Source organism: Suncus etruscus, chromosome 4, assembly GCF_024139225.1.
Source record: "Suncus etruscus isolate mSunEtr1 chromosome 4, mSunEtr1.pri.cur, whole genome shotgun sequence".
Classification (NCBI taxonomy): domain Eukaryota; kingdom Metazoa; phylum Chordata; class Mammalia; order Eulipotyphla; family Soricidae; genus Suncus; species Suncus etruscus.
The window spans coordinates 11,670,195-11,684,531 of record NC_064851.1 but is presented as its reverse complement, the minus strand read 5'-3'; the positions used below and the strand labels follow the sequence as shown (position 1 = coordinate 11,684,531).

The following is a 14,337-nucleotide window of genomic DNA, read 5'->3' as shown; positions in this document are numbered from 1 at the left end:
CAGATTAGGAGCATTAGGCATAGGGAAGACACTATTTTATTTTATTTTCCACACTCCTATGTGTGAACATGGTTATGATTCCATTACCTTTTTATGTATAAGCATAGGTGTATTTGTACTTTCACCAAAAAAATTATTTTGGGGGCTAGAGAGATAGCACAGTGGTAGGGTGTTTGCCTTGCATGCTGCTGACCCAGGATGGACCCAGGTTCAATTACTGGCATCCCATATGGTCCCCGGAGCTTGCCAGGAGCAATTTCTGAGCACAGAGCCAGGAGTAACCCTTGAGCACTATCAGGTATGGCCCCCCAAAACAAAACAAAACAAAAAATTTGTTGGGTATTGGAGAATCCCAATAAAAGACTATGCTACAATAGATAAATGTAATAACATTGTCTTTACATATATGCATTTTTCCTAATAAAGAAGATGGTATTTTTCTTGGTATACTGTTGGAAAGCTTGGAGTTAGAGCAAAGTTATAAATTTGATGGAGGACACTTCTGATTTAAGAAACATACACATCGTTCTTTCTTTGAATCTCTGTGTGTGTGTTAAAGTATATGTATGCATTTGCTCACACATGTCATATCCGGTGGTGCTCAGGGGCTATTCCTGGCTCTGTGCTCAGGAATGATTCTCATGTACGGGTACCAGGGTTTGAACTGGGGTCAGCTGCATGCAAGATAAGTATCTTAATCCCTGTGCTATTGTTTCTCTGGTCCAAAACCAGTAATTTTCTGAGTATGATTCTATTCCCAGAAACTGTATAAAGGATAAAAGGAAGGGAAACATGGAAGGTGAAAAGCACAATTCTATTTTTAAAAAGCAAACAAAACAAGAAAGACAGTAACTTTTTTATTTTATTTTCTTTTTCTTGTCTCTTTGAGACAGCAACTGTTTTAGGGCCAGAGAAATGCTACAGGAAGTAAGGCACTTGCCTTGCTCAACCCAATATGTTTTTTGTTTTTTGGAGTTTTTTTTTTTGGGGGGGGAGAGGGGCACATCCCAGTGACGCTCAGGAGTTACTCCTGGCTATGTGCTCAGAAATCGCTCCTGGCTTGGGGGACCAGAAGGGGTGCAGGGGATCAAACCCAGGCTTGCAAGGCAAACATCCTACTACTGTGCTATTGCTTCAGCCCCTCAACCCAATAGGTTTTAATAGCTCTAATAGGGATGAAATTCTTATCCAATGCAATTCCTGCATTATTATATAAAGTGTATTATAAATTATCTAAAGCATATAAATTAAATATATTATGAATTATATAAAGGGTATGATTCAATATTGTTATCTTTTCCCTATTAAGGGGTCAAGCTCTTGGAGCATGGCACACAGAGATCATGTGAATGAGTGTTGCATTGTAAACATACATGTTCCCTCCATACATGAATGGAAAGACACTGCCCTAATTTTTTCAAGCAACGTATGCTATGCTTCCTGCACCATTGTAGCACATTATTAATCCACAAAAATACCCCTTCTCGGTTCCCTCCCCAATAGCATAGACACTCCACAAGCAATTGTTTGATTATGCTAGGCAGAAGCAAGAACCTCGAGTGACAGACAGAAAAGAGAGAAGTTCTTGAGTGGGTGAAGGAAGAGGACAAAGAGATAGGAAAGGGACCTCAGCACAATAGGAAGCTTTTTTAGAGACAACAGCTCTAGTAGCATAGTTTGCAGGGCTGTGGCTCAGTGACACAGAGCCTTCCTGCCTTGTGTGCATGAGGTCATGTGCACATCTCTGAGTGCAGCACATGACAACTATAGGGTATATGATTCTCCCTCCCCAGATACCTCAAGAACAACGACAAAAAATATAAATTTAAAAACCCCAAACATTTGAGGCTGCGGTCGCACTCCATACCTGGGGAAGCGACGGGCCTGAGTCTTGGGCAGGGACCCGGAGAACCTCATAAATTGAACCATCTTGTTCTGCCTCACAAATTGAGGGAGAAATAATGGATGGTACCAAGACCAAACAATCATATAAACATTAAATAGAAACAAAAAACAATCAGAATTAAACACCAAATCCAAAGTCAATGACAACAGAATACCCAATTTACAACAAACTAGACACAGAGGGGACCACTTATACTGGCAGCCTGGTGGGGGGATTGGGAGGGAGATATGGGATGCATGCTGGGAACAGGGATGGAGGGCAACATTGGTGGTGGGAATGCCCCTGATTCAATGTCACTATGTATGTAAAATATTACAGTGAAATATTTGTAATCCACTTTGATCAAAATAAAAATTATAAAAAACAAAAAACAAGCATTTCACCTAAGAGGGTGCTTGTATTCCAGCTGCAGTGAAATGATTAGGGCCGGTATGAGAAGTTAAGTTATGTTAAGTGTTGTTTAAGTTAAGTTAAAGTTAAGTTATGAAACTTGTTTGAGAGATGGCACAGGGCAGAAAGAAGGTCAGACTCTAAGGCTAGCTATTTGGGTTTGGATCCTTAATGTTGGCTGGGTTATCTATTATTTCTGTGCTTTCTATGTCAAAAGGGAAAAGATGAACACCTGATTTTTTTGAGAGATTTGGTAATATTTTATTGGTTAATGTAGATGAAGGCTTAATACAGCATCAGGTACATAAGTAAGGCCATGGAAATGCAGGTCACTTGAAAAGTGGAGATTATATAAAATCCACTTATGCATGAATTTTTTGTTGCTGTTGTTCCCAGCTGAGTCATGAATTCAACCAACCATAGATGTTGGTGGGTTGACTACTGGGATGTGGGGCTCTGGGAATAGAGGACAGACTCTAAGTGATCACCCCTAACTCTAACCCCTTCCAGGGCTAGCTAGCTCTTCCCTGCCAATTTGTTCAAGGGGCAGATCTATTCACTAATTGTTATGTTGTGCCTCTGTATACAGATCTCTCTCTCTCTCTCTCTCTCTCTTTCTCTCTCTCTCTCTCTCTGCCCCCCCCCAACTTAGGGACTCTGTACTAATCATTGCTTATGTATTCTCTGCACAAGATATCCATGAGTTTGCTACCTTACCTGCTTCAGATTTTTCTTGAAATCTTACCAGGAATTTTTCCACCATTCATGTGATTCCTTGCCCTCATCTATTTTAGTCCCTTCTAACTTCTCACACACTCCCACATTCAGGGCAACCCGTCCCTGACTTCTGACCTGCACCATGGGTAGGGAAGGGCTATTTTCTTCCTTGACACATGACCAGAAGCTCCAGACAGTGTCTGCACCAGGAGGGTTCTTGCTAAGTATGTGTTGAATCAACAACTGAAGAGAAGTTCATATGGGATCATCTGCAGCCATGACTCGACCTCCCTGGGGGGTGCTCCTTAGGAAGAGGTCTTCACTTGAGGAGTGACCTCAGAGCAAGCAGTCCATCTTCCAGCTGTCCTTTCTCTCTCCAGTCTCAGGCCTTGCCTCCCTCTACCCTCAGTATTAGAATGATTTCTCTTGCGAGTGATTTTATGCTTTCTGTTTGGAACCTCTGAGCTACTCATACCCTTTTCTAAGTCAATTCTGCTGTTCCTTTTCAGATCATTTTTTTAAGCACCCCCAACTCCCAAAACACACACACACACACACACCACATACTCTTTTTGTTTTTTTAATAATTTGATGACCAAAACTTTAATGCGGCATTCCTGGAAAGAAAGCCCCCCAGGAATGTCCCTGCTCCAGTATCTTTTGAAAATTCTCCATCCTCTAATTAGGATGGCCACACATCTCAGCTGCTGCTTTAGACTGCCACTGTGAGCTGAATGTTGATGTCCATCATTGTGCCAAGATAATTTCCCTGAGCAGCTAAAACTAATAATCGCTGGTATTTTCAATAGAGCCTTTCCATTTAGGGGTGGGTGAGTTATTTATTTGGGGCTTTATCTCTCTCTCAGTGAATTTCATTCCTTGTCATGTTTCTTAATTAGTAAGATTTATAGGATGCATTTGGATTTTGGTGTGTGTGTGTGTGTGTGTGTGTGTGTGTGTGTGTGTGTGTGTGTTTATCTCGGTTTCAGCAAATGTTTCATCTGATATTTCATCTCTTAATTCCTGCTTGGGGGGTGGTCATAGGAGGGGAATGTTACCGTGTCAGACTTCAATTGGGGGCTGCCTCACCTCATTGTTGGGGCATTTTCAGACACAGCTGGGTCTTTAGATTCCAGGCCCATGGGGACAAACACAGCCTTTTTCTCCCTTGTATTCTCACCCTCTTGAGTGGCCCCTCTGCACTCCTTTGCACTTTCTTCCGGTCTCCTGCTTCTCTTTCTGGTGGAGTCCAGCTCCACACCCAAGTGCACGGCTCCTGCTGCCTCATTAGTGGCTTGAACAATCAAGGCAATTGGAATAATCAAATTTAATTAAATTACAGGCATGGCTGAAACTAGAGCCTACGTCTCACCACTTGGTTCTCTTTCCTCCTTCTTCTGTCTTAGGGGAGACTGATTTTGTTTTCTACACGTTGACCTTGTAACTACTCCTGTCATTTTTGTCTTGGTCTTCAGAGACAGAAAGAATAAGTCTCCTCTGCTTCTTACATTCTTTCTCCTTTTCTCTTGGGTGTCTCCTTCTTCTTTGAGATCTTCAAAAGTTGAATAAAGTCAACCAGGTTGAGGGGAGGGAAAGAGAGGAAGAGAGAGAGAGAGAGAGAGAGAGAGAGAGAGAGAGAGAGAGAGAGAGAGAGAGGGAGAGAGAGAATATGTGTGTATAAACTCAATGAGGGGGAGATATTTCTCTTAGTGCAAAACTAGAGATTTTTTTTGGGGGGCCCACACCCATTTGATGCTCAGGGGTTACTCCTGGCTAAGCGCTCAGAAATTGCCCCTGGCTTGGGGGGATCATATGGGAATCCGGGGGGTCGAACCGTAGTCCTTCCTTGGTTAGCGCTTGCAAGGCTGACACCTTACCTCTAGCGCCACCTCTCTGGCTCCTAGAGATTTTTTTTTAATGTTCCTTTCCTTGTAAAGTTCAACCAGTCCAAGAACATCTTTGAAGAATGAGTTATTTTTTCTTTTTTTGTTTGTTTGTTTTTGGCGGCCACACACGACAACACTCAGGGGTCATGCCTGGCTCAAAAATGGCTCCTGGCAGGCTCAAGGGACCATATGGGATGCCGGGGACTGAACCTGAGTAAGTCCCAGGTCAGCCATTTGCAAGGCAAACGCCCTACTGCTGTGGTATCACTCTGACCTCAAAACTAAAGTTTTCTTGACTACAAGTTTATCAGAGGTTGATCCCTAATGGTTGAGCCTAGTCTTGAGTTAGAGTAGAGTATAGTAATTTTTTGTTGTTGTTGTTTTGTTTTGTTTTTGTTTTTGGGCCATGCCCAGTGTCACTCTTACTCCTGGCTCTGTGCTCAGAAATCGCTCCTAGCAGGCTCGGCGGACCATGTGGGATGCCGGGATTCAAACCATTGTCTGTTTTGGATCAGTTGCTTGCAAGGCAAATGCCCTACTGCTGTGCTATCTCTCTGGCCTCAGTAATGTTGTTTTTATGAGGATGAACCACTGCGGTTTTTCAGAAATATAAGAAATATATTTCATGAGTTACAGATATGTAAAGGTAACTAACATACTGAAATGAGGATGAGATGGCCTGGATGACTGGTTTATATCTGAGAGTCCACTGTCAGTAGCTTGGGGTCTGCTGACTTCAGCCAGTGTGTGTGTGTGTGTGTGTGTGTGTGTGTGTGTGTGTGTGTGTGTATGTGTATGTGTGTGTATACAAATACAGTGTTTAAGGGAAGTGAGAGAGTCACATTACTTAATGAAAAGCTTTCTGGTTCTAAAATGGCAGCAGAATTGCTTCAGATCAAGTGTAAAATGGTAGGGGTCTGAGTGATGGTTCGAGAGACAGGGTTCTTACTTTGCAATGTGGTGGATCCAGTTTCGATCCCTTGCACCACATATGATCCCCAGGTGTGATTCCTGAGTACAGAGTCAGGACTAAATCCTAGAACCATTGGGTGTGGCCCCCAAATCAAACCAAACCAAATGATGACCACTTAGAAAAATGTTTCAAATATTCTGTATGCTAAAGTTTAGTCTGTGATGTTAAAAAAAAAACATGTTCTTTAAGACCCTTTCTTTCTTTACTCTTTAGTTCAGTGATCATAGATTAAGAATTAATAAGGAAAAATAGCAATAGAGAAACATAAGGGGATGGACAATATTTACTGAGAATAAACTCTAGATCTTCAAATGTAAAACTGAGATTATCCAGCAGTAAGGAAAGGGAGGCGGATGGGAAAAGATGACACAGACACTGTCGAGTCTTGGGCACTTTGGTAGTGATGAAGGTGCATTAAATTTGTTCATTCTGTTTAACACTGTTGTCACTGACCTAATTACAATACAGAAACAATTACTAAAGTTTTCCAAAATACTTTAGTTTATAAAGTGTGTTCCCTTTACATTGCTTTAGTTTTAGCAGTATGTTACAAAAAAATTGTCTATATGATATCTATCCAAATCAGTCATGCTCTCTCCATCCTACTCTGTGACCACCAGTCTAAGGAACCTCAATATCATTCTATCTCCACAAAGAAGGTTCTAGTCTCCAGTTGAGTTGCTTTGGAAATATCCATTTCCATTTGGAGGAACAGAAAGTTCCCAAATAATAATAAGCCAGTTATTATCCCCTTAATAAAAGTTAAGAATCACCCAGTTTGAAGTCTGAGAGAAAACTCAGTGGGCTGCAGTATAGACTTTGCATGTAGGAGGTACAGGTTTGATCCTCAGTACCTCATGGTCCCCAAAATTCAAACATAATGATGCTAAGGCCCAGTGGTAGCTTCCTTTCTAGCACAACTGGCATGGCCCAAAGCTCCCCCAGATCAACCAATTAACAAAAAAGTATCGATTCTAATAAAATATTAAGTAAAACCCAGCAATTTATTCAAAGAACAACCAGTTCAGGATGCAGCAGAGTTGATTTTAAATAGGCAAGAATGATGTATGTATTTTCCGACATATAAGACGACTTTTGAAACAAAAAAAAGTCAACCGAAAATCGGGGGTCGTCTTATATGCTGAGTATATCCCGAAAAACGTTTCAATATGCCGTTAAACGAAAATTGTCTGAATATTGCCACAAAACGAATTTTCCAACTCGATCCTGCACCACCAATCACTGCAAGGCTGCTTGGACCACCTCTCTAACTCAATCAATCCAAGCAGGCTTTTGATGCATGCAAATTAGACAATGTTCTGGACCGAATCTACACTGTCAAAAGCCTGCTCAGATCAGCCAGAGTCAGAGAGGAAGTCTGTTACAGTATGACCTTTGAACCTTTGCTTGTTGTGATTGGCTCACTGTGGTACATACAGTTGCAGCACAGGAACTTTCTGTCTGATACAGCAAATATAGGCCTAAACCTATGTTTTAACTGCCAAATTAGGGGGTCGTCTTATACGCCCAGTCGTCCTATATGCCGGCAAATACGGTAACTAACGTAAAAATCTATTGGTATAGTTCATAATAATAAGTAAGAGTGAAAAAGGTATAAACAGAATAAGAACGTTGATATAATTTAATAGACTTTTCAATTAAATGCACAGGATAATTTAGGAACAGAAAGAAATTTCTTTAGGGGTTGGAGAGATAGCACAGCATATAGTGTGCATGCCTTGCATGCACCCAGCTGGGGTTCAATCCCTGGCACTCAATATGGCACTCCTGAGACAGGAGTAAGACCTGAAACCCCTTCCCCCACCAAAAAAAAATTTAACTACAAGAACAGGAGAGATGTGTATTTTAGTGCCTGCCTTGCATATGGCTGCTCCAAGTTTGATGTCTGGCAGCCTATATGATTCCTCTGAGGATGGCCAGGGTTGATCCCTGAGCACAGAGCCCAAGCTCTTAGCACTGCCAAGTGTGGCCCTGAGAGAAAAAAAAAAAAAGAAATAAATACAAGGATGTAAGAGACAATTATGAGAGGGGTTTATATACATGTACAGTATATAAATAACCCTGAAAAATAAGCTGTAAAAAATACAAGAAAAGTAATACTGAGGGAGAAAAGAGAGAGGAATTCATCTCCATATCTTCACAGTGTGAAGGCTGTGGGACTCGGTGGTGGGTTCTATGAATCCCAAACACACATAGAGGTATGGGACTATACCCTTGGAAGTCTACAACAGTGTAGATTTTAAGACTGTAAACCAAATAAAACATCCAGTAAGAAAGGGAAAGTAACATTGATGGTCACTGCTGGGTGTGTCCACAAAAGAAACAAACCAAAAAAAAAAAAAAAAAAACATAAAAAACAGATACCAAGTGGACTACAAATGCTTATCTTACTGCTTTTAAGATCAAATGTTCATTTTCATGTCCTCTAGTCTTCATTTTTTCTCCTGAAATTTTGGTCAATGCAACAGAATGAGAGAATATCATAGTTTTTGTAGTTGACATATTTGCTGAAAAATTCACACATCAGCTGAAAAATTATTTTAATTGATCTATTTTTATAGTACTACGAATGAGATAAAGAAAAATAAAATTTTGTAACTTACAGAGATGCACAATCATTGAAAGAACAAAAACTTGAATATCTAAGAACAAACTATTTAAATTTACATATCTATGTGAACCAATGTGCTATTTTTTTTAAGCATAAAGGTATAAAGGACCTGAAGAAAAGAAGAGATAAGTTCCTGAGTTGGAGGATTTATGACTAAGAGGTTTTGAAAAAGAAGAGAATTGGGAGAAAACTTGCTTTATAAGAGAGCAACTATGTTCTACACTATATTTTTCACAACAGTGTGACACTACAGGAATGAATAGATAAGAGGATAAGAATATACAGAAGTTGTTATGTGTATGCATACATATATGATAAATATATACATTTATCTGATCAGCAGTAGCAATTCAAGTTAATGGAGAAAGAATGAATTCATAAATAATTGTCATTGGGGCAACTGGCAAATAAAGTGAGGAAATAAAAAATGATTCCTGTCTGAATCTATTTATCAGAATAAATTAGAGGCTACATATTTACACACAACTCTTGGGCATGAAAACTTTAAATTTCTGTAATCTATTACTGAACTAGTTTATAGGAACTTATTTCGAGAAGGTAAACAGACAAATGTGCAGAAATAACTGTAGAATAATGTTTATTGCTGGCATTTTTTTTTGAATAGCAACAAAGAAATAAAGAAAACTACTTAAAAATCTATTACAATGATTTATTTCAGTTAGGACTGGAGAGAGGGTACATGGGTTAGAGCTGCTTGTCTCCAAGAATCGCATATTCCCCTAAAGTAGCCCCCCCTCCAGTGGTGGCCCTGAACCCCACACTCCAAATGTCTATGTGTCCAAGATACATATAAAGTATAGGGTGTCACTAGTCAACTTTAAAATGCAAAGAGGGGCTAAAGAGATAGTATAGCAGTTGTAAAGCACTTGCCTTGCAGCTACCAGAGCCCAGTTTGATTCCATATGGTCCCCCAAGCATAGCCAGGAAGTAATTCCTTAGTGCAGAGTTTGTTATAAAACCAGAGCATTGCTGGATGTGGTCCCCCAAACCTAAAAAATAAAGACAAGATTGATATACATTGCAATGAGGAATCCATATTTGTTTAGAATAAAAAAAATCACATTCTATGCCACTTGGGGATAAAAGGAGACAAAATAATGTGTGGAGCTACAGAAAAAAAAATTCAGAAGGATAGTAACCATTTTTTTTTTTAAATCTCCTATAAGTTGATTCTACCTCTATGCCTAAGAAGATCCTTCCCTTCTTTTTAGATCTCCAGATCTACTCTAGACTTTAACGTCTCCAAAAGGTAATCCAACACCTTCAAGGTTTAGGGTAAGGCTAGGTGCAGAATTTACCGTATACCATGCAGTATATAGTCTACGCAAATGGTCCATTTAATATTTCCCTACGGCCCTCTGTAAACTTTGTGGGTGTTGTGGAAAAGAGACTCCAACCCAGGCAGATTCCCCTCCACTAAACATCATATGAGGCAGGAAAGACCCACTATGACCCAGCCTGGAGCAGCCTCGAAATCTAGCTGCGCAGCTTTTAGAAAGACTCTCGCGGCCCTTTAAACCAAACTCCCCTTGCCCCAGCCCCAGAGACCCAAAACAACCCGCCGGTTGCGATTGGCCCGCGGAGACCGGAAAAAGGCGGCGCTCCCGGTGCGCGCTTCCGGGGGCGGGCGCCCGGGGCGGGCGCTGATTGGCTGAGCGCGGGCGGAAGTCGGGCGGGCCGGTGGTCGGAGCCGCCGGCCGGTGACTGGGCGGGGGCCCCGCGTCCAGGTTGCCCGCCCATCCCTGCGCTCCCGGCCCCCTTCGGGAAGGGAAAAGCGGCCCCCGAAAGCCGGACCTCCACCCGCACCCCCGCACCCTGACCCACCCCGCCCCGCCGCGCGCACCCCCTGCCCTCCAGGCTCTCTCCGCTCGATTCCGCCACCGTTATGTGGGAAGCGAATCCGGTGAGTGGCCGGGCGGGAGGGGAGGGGCGGGGCGGGCCCGAGGGGCGGGGCCGGGCGGAGGGATGGGGGTTCCCGGGTCAACCCCCCTCCAGCCTCCCAGGATGGGGACCCCCCCACCCCAAGATTCCTCCCCAGCTGCTTCTGGAGGCTTCGCCGGTGTCTCTGCTCATGTCTATGGATTTTTGTTTGGATTTTTCTATTTTTTATTTGATTTTTTCTGTTTTTTATTTGATTTTTCTATTTGATTTTTATTTGATTTTTCTATTTTTTATTTGATTTTTATTGGATTTTTTTCTATTTTTTATTTGATTTTTTCTAGTTGATTTCTATTTGATTTTTATTTGATTTTTTTCTATTTTTTATTTGATTTTTCTATTTGATTTCTAGTTGATTTTTCTAGTTGATTTTGACTTTGGCTTTTTTTATTTCATTTTTCTATTTCACTTTTATTTTCTTTTTCCATCTTCTTTTTTTTATTTTTCTATTTTCCCTTTATCTTTCTGTTTTTTTTTGTTTTTTTTTTTTTTTTTTTTTTTTTTTTTTTTTTTTTTTTTTTTTTTTTTTTTTTTTTTTATTTTTTTTTTTTTTTTTTTTTTTTTTTTTTTTTTTTTTTTTTTTTTTTTTTTTTTTTTTTTTATTTTTTTTTTTTTTTTCTATTTTTTTTTTTTTTTTTTTTTTTTTTTTTTATTTTATTTTTTTTTCCCTTTTGATGTTCTTTTTTCCATTTTCTTTTTCTATTTCCTTTTGATTTTATTCTTCTATTTTTCCCTTTTTATTTTCTCTTTCTATTTTAGTTTTATTTTTTCTAATTTATTTTTATTTTCCTTTTCTATTTTCTATTGTCCTTTTCTTTTTTTCTTTTACTTTTATTTTATTCTTCCATTTTAGTTTCATTTTATTTATTTCTTTTGTTTTGATTTGGTTTTGTTTTTGGGTCACACCCGGCAGCGCTCAGGGGTTCCTCCTGGCTCTATGCTCAGAAATTGCTCCTGGCAGGCTTGGGGGACCATATGGGATGCCGGGATTCGAACCACCAACCTTCTGCATGGAAGGCAAATGCCTTACCTCCATGCTATCTCTCCGGCTCCTCTTTTTGTATTTTATTTTATTTTCTATTTTTATTTTTATTTTTATTTTTTATTTTTTCAGTGGTGGTTTCCCATTCTCCATGGAGCCGTCACCGTGACTTCTTTTTTTCCTCCTCCGGCCCTGGGTTCCCCACCTTCACCTCCTCACCTCCTCTCCCCTCTTCTTATCCCACCACCCCCCTCATGGAGTTCAAGTTTGCATGTTGCTTTCCCAGTTGCAGTTCCATCCTTTGGGCCTCGAACCGGAGCCTTAGGCCTTTGTCCTGATCGCAAGCAGGTGTCCCTGCCTGCTCCACCCACCTCAGACCTTGGGGTCTGGAAGGGGCCAGACTCTGGGGGATGGGGGAACTAGGGGGAGATCTTGATCCTTCCTTCCTTCGCCCCCACACCACCCCCTCTTGGTCTACAGCCCTTTAAAACGGATCATGGGGTGTAGCAGGGCCAGAGTGTGTGTGTTCTAAGCTTCTTCTAATCTAGGAAGTTCTTTGGTGCTGTCTCTCTAACCCCCCCCCACCACCACAAGCCCCTTTACCAACCACCCCCCTTTCCCCTGAACCTCTGGTCTCTCCCCTCTGTTCGGCTCATCTCGCCAATGGTGTTCCTTCTACCACATATTTCTGGTCGACTGCCTTTATTTTTTTTCCCTCTAGCCCCCCCTTTTAAATTCGCAGCCTACCCACCATCCCCCCCCCCAATGGAAATTCTGGCAGATTCTCTTGGTCCCAGGTTCAGAGCTGAACGCACCTGCTTCTCGTAACCTGGCAACGCGTCCACTAAATGTCACCAAGCCAACGGGGTTGCTTGGAAAAGTGGAAGAAGCATATTTCAGGATATTGTGGGATTATGTGGAACTAACTCTCCATATTTGCTGAGATAGCTGCTTAAATCCACTGACTTAGCTTGTTTCTATACGTTTAGTTCCTTTGCCATCATCAGTACTTCCCCCTTCTCCCCAACCTCTGACTCCCCATCCAGAATTTAATCCCAGATAAATCAAAAAGGCTTTCATTAAATCTCTTTATTATTTTAAATATGTCTTTGCCCAGCAGGAAAGTCTGTTGGCCTGGATTTGTTGGTTGCTTACTGGCATCCAAGCCCAGTTTCTGATTTTGATTTTGAGTTTGTTGGGTTTGGGGGCAGGGGGGGGGGCGCTAACTTGGCTGTGCTTAGTGATGTCTTCTGGTTTTGTGTCCAAAAGTGACGCCTGGCGGTGCTTGTGGGACCATATGATAGGCAAAAATGGTCTAACTGGGGTCCACCATATGCAGGGCAAGTGACTTAATCCTGTACTATCTCTCTAGTACTAATAAGATTAAATATATATATATTTATATATATTATAAGCTTCATCTGGGCAGAGGCTTTTGGTTTTTACTATCCTCTGACTAGAGAATATAGCCTGACACATAGCGGACTCTCAGTAGTTATGTGTTGAAGTAGCAACAGTGATTGGATCACTTACTCTCATTCATTCTTCTTCCTCCATCACTTTGAATCAGAATTTGCTAGTTGAGCATTTGTATATCTGTGAGGATTATAAAGGCATTATCAAGTGCCTCATATTTGGTTGGTGATATCATTAACATAATTCTTTGTAAGGAATTCTTAGTTATCTCTGAATTTACCCTAATAATTTTGGTAGAAAGTATTTGATCACAGCAGTAGGGCATTTGCCTTCCACGAGGCTGACTCAGGATGGATGAGATCGACTCCCCACATCCCATATGGTCCCCGAGCCTGCCAGAAAAGAGCCAGGAGTAACCCCTGACCACTGCCAGGTGTGGCCCAAAAACCAATATATATATATATATATATATATATATATGTATACATATATGTTGGATTTCAGTAGAATTATCTGATTCCAGTAGAGCTGACCAACTTTTATTAATAATGTATAGGAGCAATAGTGCAAGAGATAATAGTGATAGGGATTCTACCTATATGTCCACATTATTCTCTTGACCCTCTGTCCTCCACTTTAAATTGTCTTAATAGTGCAGTATTCTCATATTGATACCATGTTTTTTTCCTGTGAATAGGAGTGCTATCTGCAGGGAAGTTTGATTTTTAAAAATGGCTTCATTGTTTCATGTGTGTTTTTCTTGTCAATTAAAAGTTTCTTGTAAAGAAGAGTTAAGTGGATAGTCTTTACAGATAAACTTATGGAATGAAAAATAAGTTTGCTGTTACCTTAAGCCAAATACAACTCGGAAGACTCTGCACATACAGTATCTTCAAGGAAAGTTCATACAATTTTTGTATTTGTCATCTTTAAAAAAATCTCATTTAATCTCCATCGGATGAGATAATAACTTTTTAGTTAAGGAATACTGTTGTGAACTGCCTTGATGGAAAAACTTCTGCCTAATTTCTTCCTGCATCCTTTTGGAGGTATTCCTGATGTTACTGTGCCCACTCTAATCTATGGATGTATTTCCTCGTGCACATATCTTCTATATCGTGTTGAGAAGTTCGTTTATATCTGCCATGGTCTCGATAATATTCCTGGTCCCTTCCAGGTGAAAAGTTCCCATACAATGATCTAAGTATGGAAAAATACTTTTAGTTTACTTTGTGTGTGTGTGTGGGGGGGGGGCCCAAACAAGATATAGTTATAAATAACCTTTTCTCTGCATGCACAGTTTTACATTTTATTTTACAGCAATCCTGAGGTTGGTGAGGATTCTGCTTAAGCTTTTCGTGATGAGATATAAGCAGAAGTACATAGACGGCCACTGCCAAGGTAGTTCAGATGGACAGAGGCCTTAGGTACATCGTGTTTAGATGTGCATCGTCCCAACCTCATGGGACAGCTCTT

At 40.7% G+C, this 14,337-nt stretch overlaps 1 protein-coding gene across 1 annotated transcript in view; it reads left to right on the top strand.

Moving 5' to 3' along the window:
- The first annotated feature begins 10,377 nt into the window (after positions 1 to 10,377).
- PARP11 (poly(ADP-ribose) polymerase family member 11) overlaps positions 10,378 to 14,337 on the top strand; it is a 42,699-nt gene continuing 38,739 nt past the window's right edge. Inside the window, exon 1 of the mRNA XM_049772072.1 lies at positions 10,378 to 10,428. Coding sequence (XP_049628029.1) covers positions 10,411 to 10,428 — 18 coding nt within the window. The 5' untranslated portion in view covers positions 10,378 to 10,410. The remainder of the gene's footprint in view (positions 10,429 to 14,337) is intronic.